Source organism: Poromitra crassiceps (genome assembly GCF_964638095.1).
Source record: "Poromitra crassiceps genome assembly, chromosome: 2".
NCBI classification, from domain to species: Eukaryota; Metazoa; Chordata; class Actinopteri; order Beryciformes; family Melamphaidae; genus Poromitra; species Poromitra crassiceps.
In genome coordinates, this window is record NC_139624.1 from 84,910,591 (window position 1) to 84,923,450 (window position 12,860).

The 12,860-nt window shown below is 44.5% G+C and overlaps 1 protein-coding gene across 3 annotated transcripts in view; it reads left to right on the forward strand.

Moving 5' to 3' along the window:
- Positions 1–12,860, forward strand: part of plod2 (procollagen-lysine, 2-oxoglutarate 5-dioxygenase 2) — a 57,584-nt gene that overhangs the window by 13,199 nt on the left and 31,525 nt on the right. For all 3 annotated transcript variants that reach the window (XM_083632181.1, XM_083632182.1, XM_083632183.1), the window contains exons 2-3: positions 9,931–10,022; positions 12,430–12,566. In XM_083632181.1, coding sequence (XP_083488307.1) covers positions 9,931–10,022; positions 12,430–12,566 — 229 coding nt within the window. The remainder of the gene's footprint in view (positions 1–9,930; positions 10,023–12,429; positions 12,567–12,860) is intronic.

Consider the following 12,860-nt stretch of genomic DNA (forward strand, 5'->3'; position numbering starts at 1 on the left):
CTGCATACAGCCTCCTACACATACTCAATGTGTTCCTGCATACAGCCTCCTACACATTACCAATGTGTTCCTGCATACAGCCTCCTACACATACTCAATGTGTTCCTGCATACAGCCTCCTACACATACCCAATGTGTTCCTGCATACAGCCTCCTACACATACTCAATGTGTTCCTGCATACAGCCTCCTACACATACTCATTGTGTTCCTGCATACAGCCTCCTACACATACTCAATGTGTTCCTGCATACAGCCTCCTACACATACTCATTGTGTTCCTGCATACAGCCTCCTACACATACCCAATGTGTTCCTGCATACAGCCTCCTACACATACTCAATGTGTTCCTGCATACAGCCTCCTACACATACCCAATGTGTTCCTGCATACAGCCTCCTACACATACTCAATGTGTTCCTGCATACAGCCTCCTACACATACTCAATGTGTTCCTGCATACAGCCTCCTACACATACTCAATGTGTTCCTGCATACAGCCTCCTACACATACTCAATGTGTTCCTGCATACAGCCTCCTACACATACTCAATGTGTTCCTGCATACAGCCTCCTACACATACTCAATGTGTTCCTGCATACAGCCCCCTACACATACTCAATGTGTTCCTGCATACAGCCTCCTACACATACCTAATGTGTTCCTGCATACAGCCTCCTACACATACTCATTGTGTTCCTGCATACAGCCTCCTACACATACTCAATGTGTTCCTGCATACAGCCTCCTACACATAACCAATGTGTTCCTGCATACAGCCTCCTACACATACCCAATGTGTTCCTGCATACAGCCTCCTACACATACTCAATGTGTTCCTGCATACAGCCTCCTACACATACTCAATGTGTTCCTGCATACAGCCTCCTACACATACTCAATGTGTTCCTGCATACAGCCTCCTACACATACCCAATGTGTTCCTGCATACAGCCTCCTACACATACTCAATGTGTTCCTGCATACAGCCTCCTACACATACTCAATGTGTTCCTGCATACAGCCTCCTACACATACTCAATGTGTTCCTGCATACAGCCTCCTACACATACTCAATGTGTTCCTGCATACAGCCTCCTACACATACTCAATGTGTTCCTGCATACAGCCTCCTACACATACTCAATGTGTTCCTGCATACAGCCTCCTACACATACTCAATGTGTTCCTGCATACAGCCTCCTACACATACTTAATGTGTTCCTGCATACAGCCTCCTACACATACCCAATGTGTTCCTGCATACAGCCTCCTACACATACTCAATGTGTTCCTGCATACAGCCTCCTACACATACTCAATGTGTTCCTGCATACAGCCTCCTACACATACTTAATGTGTTCCTGCATACAGCCTCCTACACATACCCAATGTGTTCCTGCATACAGCCTCCTACACATACCCAATGTGTTCCTGCATACAGCCTCCTACACATACTCAATGTGTTCCTGCATACAGCCTCCTACACATACTCAATGTGTTCCTGCATACAGCCTCCTACACATACTCAACGTGTTCAACAAGTCAGTGGGCAGTGCTGTGTCCCTAATGGCACAATGCCTTGCTGAACTACAGTACACTTCAAAATATTTGATGGAGTCCACAAGTGTAATAGTAGCAATTAGCACACAGCTGGATTAAATCATCGTGTTTGTACTGCTGGTCAAATCAACACTCCAGCACTGCGTCTGTGACCGTAAACTAAAGTCCAATAGGAGCTCTTGTTACGGCCCTGGGGCCTATTGCCCAATTGCCTTTGCCTGTATACTGTTGCCAGTTTACATTGCAGGTTGCAGGTTGCTGAGAGCTGGGCTGATTAGCCTGACTAGAGATGTGGAGCACCTGGCCAGTGCTCCCAGGCCTTCTACTTAGAGCTACCTGCCCTGTCAGTCAGCAGAGCTACTCTCTCCTCCACAGACCAAGCTGCTTCACTTCGCCTTTTGTTTTACACTGACAAAACACACCACACATTACCCACTGCATCCATACACTTCCAGACACCACTGATACTGACTACCACACTCCATTGTATTTTCTGTAGTATTTTCTTAAATTTTGGGGGTTTTGTTAATAAATTCAGATTATTGTTTAAAATCCTTGTGTGCAGTACATCTCCCTCAAGCCGATCATAACACTCAGATGATTGATTCAGATAGTAAAGTTATGCAGGTCTAATGCAGGTTGAGATACACATGTTTGGGCTGTTCCTGTTCAGACTTGACAAATTCAGTGTAGAAAATGGGGGTTAGGGTTTAGTGTCAGTTTGCCTTCACTTGTAGGCCTATACACCTAAATATATACAAAATGTCAGCTTCTCTGTCCTTTCCTTCGCTGTGGTGGAACATCCGTCCATGGACTTTTTGACATTTCCATGTCTCTCTGCTGAGACATTACCTTACACTGTGCGCCTCTCATTTACCTGGAACCAGAGCGACAAGTCGCTCTCCATTTGCATTGTACATTGCGGTGGCCAAACTACACGTCGGCACTTGCTTTGGCCATCTTCACATCACATACCAATTTGATGTTCGAATGTTGTTCTTTTTCTATTCCTGTAAATGTGCTCTTGTGCACTCTGTGCCCTGATGGTCATACATGTACACTACAGCTGATGGCATCCATGATGTCTGGGAATCCGGCATTTATCTTTGAAGATGCACCTAAATGCATCATAGCTAATCCAATACATACAAGATGTATAAGAGATAGAGGCTTGAGATATTCCCCATCACTCCGAGACACTCTTTTAAAGGAAAGGGTGCATGATGATACATTGAGTAACATGATTCAAGATTGAAGATGAACCATGATGTACATCATGGTTGAAAATTCAGCACAGCTCAAGGATCGAGCCCCTACCCATACAGACGTGCTGCATGCACTGGGCTTCTGTTAACCCCGGCACATTTGAACACTTTCTTGGAACGGTCCATGCACCCTGATGCTGTTTACGGTGCAGAGGTTTAGGGTTAGGAAAGGAGCTTAGAAATTGACGCAAGTTAGGGTCAGAATCCACATTTCATATTGTGATATTAACTTACATAAGTCATCGCCTCAAGTGCACATTTTGCAGGAGGCCACTTATCCCCATGCGTAATTGGGTGGGAACTGGCAGACTGGGTCATAAAAGACAGAATAGAGCACTGCTGGGTGAAGGTCTGCTTGTACGCATGTCTCTCAAGTCAGACTCAGCCAAATAGATGTAAGGACAGAAAGAAATGTGGGCTATTTATTCTCTGGACTAGGTACTAGGTACTGTCTTTTTCTTGGCCTGACACTTTTACCTGCGACCAGCAGCTCTAGGTCGGTTGCTTGATCCACAGAAATGTCCCCACCTTTTGGCGGCCACAGTTTTCTCCCTAGGAGGCAGAAATTTGGCATGGAGGTCAGGGCAGCTCCCAAGCTCTGGAACTCTCTCCCCCCGGACATTAGAGAATCAGACTCCCTTACTGTCTTCCAATTACGTCTCAAAACCCATCTCTTCTCCTCTGCCTTCTCCTAGCTCCCCCTGCCTATCCCTGTGTGCCTGTGTCGTGTTTGTCCATTGCCTGTTGCACTTACGTCGTCCTCGCCCATTTAGTGTTTCTTTTTGTAAAGCGTCTTTGAGTCCTTGAAAAGTGCTATAGAAAACCCATGTTTATTATTATTATTATTAAGTGTGTGTGTGTGTGTGTGTGTGTGTGTGTGTGTGTGTGTGTGTGTGTGTGTGTGTGTGTAAGTAAAGGTATAAATGTGTGTGTTTGTGGTGCTCATGCCAATTGGCTAAAAGGGGGCGGAGGGGATTTCCTAAATGCAGGATGCCAGAGGCAGAGTATAGGCCAGGTCCTGCCCCTGCCATCCTGCATTTTGGAATTTTGCAGTTATGTGTGTGTGTGTGTGTGTGTGTGTGTGTGTGTGTGTGTGTGTGTGTGTGTGTGTGTGGCCAATGTGAATATACTGACATGATAGTGAAATAGAGGCACCAGGTGGTTGTGTTCACTTGTAAGGAGCAGCCTATCAAAGAGGAAAGATCCTGTTATCCTTATGTTCAAGGAGAGGGCGCATTCCCCATGAGAGCCCTTTTCCTTCTGCAAGAAATGCTTACTTAAGCAGAGGCCCAGGCAGTGAGTGGGACCATTCGCTCATCGGAGTGTGAAAGTTTACCTAGACGGCTGTGCCCCATGTGGTACAGAGAGAGAAGAGGGAGGGAGGGAGAGAGAGGAGAGAACACTTTTGTGCGTTCATGACTTTCTTTGGGAAGAGTTGCAGCAGTAGCGTCTGAGCTGCATTCCTGTCCAGCTGTGGGCTGTTCATACAGGACTGTGAAGGCAACACTCATGTGTTTGCCCAGACTAGATGCTCATCCTCCAAAATGCTGTCTGTCTAAAAGCCTCTGCTTTGAGTGGTGCCATCTGTCTCCTAGCTACGCTTCATGACTAACGTGATTATGGCCTGTCAACAACATCAGTGCAAGTATCAAAAAAACTGGGTCAAAGCTGGGGAATTTGACCAAAATTGCAGTTAGTTAGATAGATAGGTAGGTAGATTTGTAGCTTCATTTTGCTGAAATAGTTACAGTTTAGTCTAGAGAATATACTCAGATGGGGACTAATTAAAATTCCAGTATGAACCACATGGCTTCCATGGTTGATTCCCTGGAGCGTGGAATGCTTGATGTCACTATCTTGTCTGAATACACAGACAAGTTGCCCTTAATTGCAAAAAATGATGTATGACACTTATATGACACTTTTATATGACACTTACTGTATATATGGCACACATGTTGCACGGAAAGGGTAAATCCCCAACTTGGTCTTCACTCTTCAGACTTAATTGTCCATAAATTCAGGCATGCAAGGGTAGACATTTTACAAGTTTGATTTTGTCTAACTTCATTCCCATCAACATTTTGATTCAACATCCTTGCATCCAATACCAAAAAAAAGAAATGTCAAAGATTAGATTACTTGATAGATTTTACTCTGTATTATATTATACTGCTTTGTGTTGGATCTCTGTCTCTGTCTCTATCTCTGTATTGTGGAAATCTGACTTTTTATCTGTGCAACTATTCATCAGTTGCCCTGAATAGAGAGGAACTGGAAGATGCTTTTGGGGCTGGTCAATTTTATAACGAGTCAAGGCAATGCTGTAATTTATCATCTATACGTACGCTTCAGTTTATCATGCTAAATATTGCTTCTATCCATGCACATCAGTAAGGTCTGAATGCACAGAGATGGACACATAAACCCAGAGGTGTAAGCACCACTCAATGGTGACCAGGATGAGCCTACTGTAGTTGCTAGAAATCAACTAAGTCTAACCCTTTCGTTAAACTTTATTATACAGTAGGAAGTCCCTGGAGATCCAGTATCTGTTTTACAAGGAAAACCTGGCCAAGACAGAAGCATTTAGCAATAACAGCCACAACCAAACATGTACAACAGAATAATAAGATACAGTACACACAACTTAATTATAAAATAACCACATAAGGGCATATAGGGCCATTATATGTCAAATTAAATAAAAATACAGATCCGGGGTGGGGGTAATAGTCAGAGAAAAAAACTGGTAAATTTTCAGAGAGAAAAAAATCTAATTTATGGGGGGAAATAATTTTCTCTGAGATTATAAAGCAGCAGAGCTACAGTAAGGCAGGGCAGACAAGCCAGGTAGCCGAGGGACGAGGGAGAGAGACTGAATAGGCCCTTTTCACAGCAACTGTTTTGAGGTGGTAAAGCAGGAAGTACACCAGGTGTAAGTAACCAATGACATTAATGAGGGCCCTGGCACTGGAACGCCTAAATGGAATCGAACCATCATTATTGGTTACACCTGCTATACCACCTCAAAACGGTTGCTGTGAAAAGGGCCTATGGTCTGCAATGGGTGCACCAGGCCCAGGTGCACTCAATCAGCCTAAGGACCCCGACACCAGGGTCCTGCAAGATAAGGCCTGGTGTTTACAGTCCCACTAGCAACAGCACTACAAAAGAAACATGGAACTAGCAGACGAGCGGTTTGACATCTTCATGCAAATCGAAAATGCGTCTTGAGAGATTAATATTCTAGAAGATATATGGCCTTGGCTGGACTCAGCAGCCCAGCCATAATGCCAGAGCCTTTTTCGTTGTATTTGGAGACGATGTCATAATATTCAGCCAAAGTTTGCAACGGTAGTTCGTTCATGAGGCCAGGAGCGTCTGTTTGTTCCCCACCAACTATTTTTGTTAGAGCAATGAAAATGACTCATGAGAATCTTTGAATAACACTCATCATAATGTAGGAAATAAACACGTCTGTGTCATCTCTCTGAAATCAAAGGTGGTTTGCGTCCCTAGGGTGTACTTAACTTGACGCTGGCTTGTCAGGATGCACGCCTGCGGCTTCCATGTTTATGACAGGAGGAACGTGTGGTATGATGAGGTCAGGGAGAAGTCACACAGGGCTAATTGGTGTTACTTCAAGTCTGTGTTTTTCTGACGGGAAGTGTCTCCCTGACATCAGTGGCAAATTCAGGCATTTCTTTTTAATACAGGTGCTGCAGCAGAGCAAACACAGAGGCTGTGTTCGAATACCTCTACTAGCCTACTGTCTACTCTTTCTCAATGTGTATCTACTGTATACTAACTACTAAATATGAAATTATGTATCCCATCTGTATCTCCACTGAAGTCGCAATGCATTATGGGCGGATGAGTACAGCAGAGTACCCTTTCGCTGTCTACTACGAAATTCTTGCGAATGTAGTAGACTTCCGGGAAAATCTCGCCTACACAAAATGTATGTACTGTACAGTGTGAACACACTACCTACTCAATTTGAGTACAAAAAGTCTAAATAGTTTAGTTTACAGCCAGCAGTTGCCATGACACTAAACTCAATAAATAAGTCACAAACCTGAACAGAGCAAGGGTCTCAACATGCAGCTTTCATGACTACAGTGTAAATGGATGTAGAACAAACAAGCCTACTTTTGCTGAATTAACATTTTTAAATTAATGAATTTGTTGGAAAAGTGACATACAGTAGTATGCTGGCTATAATAACTTCATTATAATTGTGAATTTTCATGGAGATTACCAATCACTTCCAGGAAACCCCTGAGGAAAACACTTGGCACGGAAACTTACACACTGAAATGTGACTCTTATTGCACAGGGATTTCTTCACTGCAGAGCGATATCATCTTAGCCCTCGTTCACACAGGACGCTGAACGTAGCAGAGCTGAAGCTTGAGGCAGGCACAAGCGGAACTGACGCCTAACCGTTCACACAAGAAGCCTTCTCTTTTCCTCACCCATTGACTTTTGAACCCACCCATTTACTCAAGCTTCAAAATTGGAAAATAAGACTGAATCCTGAACGATCGCTTGAGCAAGGCATGAGCGTAGCTTCAGCGTGGCCTCGCCTGTTAACAAGGACGCCTAAATGAAACTTGTGGGTTCAGGGTAGGTTGAGCGTTGCTTTGCGTATGGTGTGAACGGGGGCTTACAGTACTGTTTTAACCGAGGGATAAGTTATAGCTGTATCTCTTGACTGTGGAAAGACCTTGGGTTGCAGACAATATGGGCTTATAAGCAAAAGGGAAATGTATAAATTTGATGTCTGTATTATAACATATTTTTATGCTTTATTAGGTATTCAGGTTCAGTCACTGAAGTATTTTCTTTTTACAAGTTATTAAATCATTTCCCCCCTTTATTAGTGTGATTTCCAAATTTTCCATAGCTCTCTCCAAGTTTTACTGCAATTCTTGCCTTAGCAAAAACATGAAAATAGTCACTTGTTTGATTTATGGCACCTCTTCTGGTCAGGGGGAAAAGGCCATCATCAGAGTAAACATCTTACCTGAACCTGACCTGATTTCAACCTTGCCACTGTGATAGTAGAGGGCAGGAGAAGAGAGGAAGCGTGTAAACCTCTCCTGTTACTATGAATTGAAAGCAGTTGTTTTACAGTACTGCATGCAAAAATGTGCTTCCCAGATGTGGGGAGGGAAGCCCCACCCCCTCCCTGTTGTACCGTCAAGCCAAAGCATGAACACGAACAAGAACAGGGACACACCTGCACTCAGAATATGCACCCCCGTTCCTCTGTGCGCTGCTGCGTGATTTGAAACCCATCTTGTTCTGAAATCTGCCCAATTCTCTGCAATCTGTCATCCATTATGCTATTGGGTTAGATTTATTCTGTCATCCAGTGCTATTAGGTTAGATTTATTCCCGACCCGGAATAGAAGGTCTGTGTCAGAGCAGTACTGGAATAGCCATTATAGAGCGATGACAGGGCTACAGGCTAGACTGGGATGAGAGAATGGCTAAGTCACCTAAGACGGGAAATGAATGGAAATATGCTGCAAGGAGGCTGTGTGTGTGTGTGTGTGTGTGTGTGTGTGTGTGTGTGTGTGTGTGTGTGTGTGTGTGTGTGGGGGGGGGGGGGGGGGGGGGGAGGGGGGGGCACGGGTGCTTTCAAATGGGGTCACAGATAATTTGTCAGGAGGTTCTTTTTAGTTAGCTTTAATTCCACTGGGCTTGTGAAAATTGAATCTTTCTGTGCCGGCCGTGAGGGAATCCACACAATGAACTCCTGGGCTCGTAGCAAGTTACAACCCCCCGACCCCCCCACCCCCACCCCCAAAAAAGGTGGGGAAAAAATTAAAAACTAGGTCACTGGGAGAGCGCAGACCTCCGCCAAGGTTCGTGCTATTATTGCTTTTTCGTGACTCTGATACGCATCCGCTTTTAATGGGTTCATGCTTGGTCCATGCTACACCCTTCACCCCACCCTTCACTTGCTACACCCTTCCACCAAGTTTCATGTAAGTCGGGCCAGTAGGTTTTTCCACAATTCTGGTGACAATCAGACAAACAAACAAACGGCACCGGAGGTAATGATGATGAGCCCATAGTCTGAGCACTACACCAGTGCAAATCCATTTTCCACAGCAGAATGTGCTTTTGAAGTACGTCTTCACAAGGCCTTTGTAGCGCCTGATATTCACTCTTCCTCTCATAGGCTACTTACCAACATCCAATAAATCATTTACAAGGCTTTAGTGGAACATACGACTGTATATTAAATACAAGGCAGAATGGCCCTAGAAACATTAAAAACAGAATTAGTATTCCAGTGGTCCCATAAAACCATATTATAGTGTCATTGACTCCTTTTTTGTTGACCTGTGTGATGCTGCAGCACAGCAGTTTCAGACAGTTTGATTGGACTTGTTGGAAGCTGGAAAGGAATTCGTATTTCCTCTTCGTGGAATAATAGCTTTTGATGATCCGGGCCTAGAGATGCAGGGTTCTTCCTCCTTCAGCTCATGTTGGCAGGTTACTTTCTAATGACGGCTTCCCCCAGTAGAAGGGTTTAACTAAACCGAAACAAGTGAAAACTAGCTGTGGGCGCAGCTTCTCACATGAGGCTGTGGCACTGTTTGGTCTCTCCTTTCCACAACCTCAGCCTTCAGCACTCACGGCCCAGCGGAAATGTCCTGGAGGTTTTTTGGGAGTTCCTTTACCCCAAATTGAAAGAAATGGTTTATCTTTAAAGTCCCCGGACAGAAATATGCTTTTGTTTTTAAATTGAATCAAGACTTAAATATAGATGTTCCTTACTTAAGATGTAGGTTTATACTGCTGAACCAACCAGTTATCAGTGTGTTGACATAGGTTTGAGGTTTGGATGGAATTTGGTTAACAGAAATGGGCTACCCACTACATTATAGGCATAAAACAACATACATATTTTGGTGGAGTTCTTTCAAACAGAAGCTGAGATTTGTGCCATAAAATGCCTCAAATCACAACTTGGAGCAACTGGGAGCACATATCTCCCCTGTAATTTGGTAGCCAATAAATATGTGATGATTTCATTAGTCTCATGGGTTATGAAATTTGATTTTCCGTCTCTTTCAGAAAAATTGCTGGTCCTAACAGTTGCCACAGAGGGGAGCGATGGCTTCAACCGCTTTATGCAGTCTGCAAACTATTTCAAATACAACGTGAAGGTAAGGTCGTCTCATATTCTCCCATTACTTTAGTGAAATGTTTGTTTGCTCAAGCTGACCACAACACACACACCACAGACACACACACCACACACACACATACCACAGCCAAAATGGTTTGCAAGCTTGATTGGGCCTTTCAAGGGAAACAAGGAAGCAGCGCAGCAAAATATATAGCGATGTTGATGAGCCATTTGATCAAACATTTCTTAAAACAAACCAATGACAAATCAAATCAGCCTCCAGACCTGTGAAATGGGGTGAGAGATAATGTCACTTGTTTCCAATGCAAATTAACTCACAATTTCTTGATACTAGGGGAGTGATCTACCTTTTTCTTCTTCTGCCTTGTTTCACGATCATTTCTGAAATGAGTGAAATACGGAAAAACAACTAGACTTATCTCACCTCATTGGTAGAATTATTAACTGTTTAAGAAAAAGAAAAATTTGAAGACATTTTGATATAATAATAATAATAATAATACATAGGACTTATATAGCGCTTTTCTAGGTACTCAAAGACGCTTTACATGAAACCAATAAACATACAGTATAACATAAACGTACACAGATACAGAACAAATACAAATATAGGGGTTACAAAATGAAAGAGGATAGTGGAGGTGGAAGTCAGATATTGTAGGCTTTCTTGAAAAGGTTGGATTTGAGTTGGTTTTTGAAAGAAGTGAGTGTGTCAGAGTGTGTTTCAGATGTTAGGGGGCAGGAAATTCCAGAGGGTTGGGGCAGCAATGGTGAAGGCTCTGTCCCCCAAGGTGCAGTACTTGGTCTTGGTGATGCGGGTGAGAAGGTTGGCATCGGCAGATTGGAGGTGGCGAGTGTGGGAGTGGCGATGGAGGAGATCTGTCAGGTATGAGGGGGCAAGACTATTGAGAGCTTTGTAAGTGATTTTGAAATGGATTCGGTGCTGAATTGGAAGCCAGTGAAGGTGTTGGAGGATGGGTGTGATGTGTTCTATGGAGCGGGAGTGGGTGAGCAACCGGGTAGCTGAGTTTTGAATGTATTGCAGTTTTTGGAGGACAGTGGAAGGGAGGCCGTAGAGAATGCTGTTGCAGTAGTCTGGAGGTGATGAAGGCATGGATGTTTCTGCAGTTGAGGAGGAGCGGGTGGGGCGGAGTCGTGCAATGTTACGGAGGTGGAAGAAGGATGTTTTGGTATTGTTGTTGATGTGTGACTTGAAGGAGAGGGTGGGATCCATAATAATGCCGAGGTTTCTGACCATGGGGGAGGGGGTGACTGTGTGTCCATCAATGCAGGGTGAGAAGTTCTGGGAAGAGGGGAGGAGGGATTTAGGGCCGATGATGATGATTTCAGATTTATTGCAGTTGAGTTTGAGGAAGTTGTTGTTCATACAGGTTTTTATTTCAGTGAGGCACTGAGGGTGGAGAGAATGGCAGGAGTGAGGGTTTTGGTGGAGATGTAAAGCTGGGTGTCGTCGGCGTAGCAGTGGAATTGTAGTCCATGGCGGCGAATGATGTGACCTAGGGGGAGCATGTAGAGGATGAAGAGGGGACCAAGCACCGAGCCTTGAGGGACTCCATGTGAGACTGTGGTATGGGATTTGCAGTTATTGATGGCGATGTAGTGAAATCTGTCCGACAGGTAGCATTTGAACCAGGAGAGTTGCTGAACCAGTTATGCCAATGCACGATTGCAGGCGACTGAGGAGGATGGAGTGGTTAATGGTGTCAAAGGCTGCACTGAGGTCGAGGAGGAGGAGAATGTTGAGGGAGCCGGAACCAGAGGAGAGTTTCAATACTGTGGTGTGTTCGGAAGCCAGATTGGAATATTTCATACAACTTGTTGGTGTGGAGGTATTGCTTGAGTTGTATTGCGATGGCACGTTCCAGTATTTTAGAGAGGAATGGGAGGTTGGAGATGGGTCTGAAGTTGTTGGCGTTGTCGGGGTCCAGGCCAGGCTTTTTGAGGATGGGTGTAATAGCAGCGAGCTTGAGTGGAGAGGGAACAATGCCAGAAGTGAGGGAGGAGTTTATGATGTCAGTGATGAGTGGGGCGAGAGAAGAGAGACAGGTTTGACAAGGGTGGAGGGGATGGGGTCCAGGTGGAGGACTTAATGCCAGAGAGTAGATCAGAGAGGTCAGAAGGGGGGAGAAGAGGGAAAGGCCATGGTCTGTTGGCGGGGAAGGTGCAGACTCCGGGTCGGGAGTGATGGCACAGGAGGTGGCAAGCTGGTTGTGGATGTTTTTGATTTTGGAGTGGAAGAATGATAGAAAGTTGTTGCATTTTTCTGGGGTGAAGGAGGGTGAGATATTGTCCAAAGGTTGTCCAGATATGAGGGTCAATAACTGAATAAGACTTTTTTGCAGTACAGTTCCTGATGGACTTCCTGATAGACTCTACCACTTACCATAATGTGTGTGTCCCAGGTGTTGGGCATGGGGGCAGAATGGCGGGGCGGTGACGTGGGCCACTCCATCGGTGGAGGGCAAAAGGTCCGACTACTGAAGGAGGCCATGGAGGGTCTGGCCGACCAGGACGATCTTGTTGTCCTATCTGTGGACAGGTACGTTGGGACTCGTATATACATAAAGACATTTGTAGCTTTTCTTTCCTGTATATACTCTTGCATGCCAATAAGACTTCCTCATTTTCATGGTGATCTGAGTCAACTGTTCATTTGACTGGCTCTCTTAAAAACTTCAGAGATACTTTTTTTAAGTAAAAGCATTCCTTTTCAGTAGCCGCAAATATCTCTCAAAGCCTACAAGCTGTGTTCAGTGTTCCCTAAAGTAATTGGAATGTTTGAATATTCATTAACCATCTTTCCTGTAAGACTGCTATTCCCAAGGGATGCCTG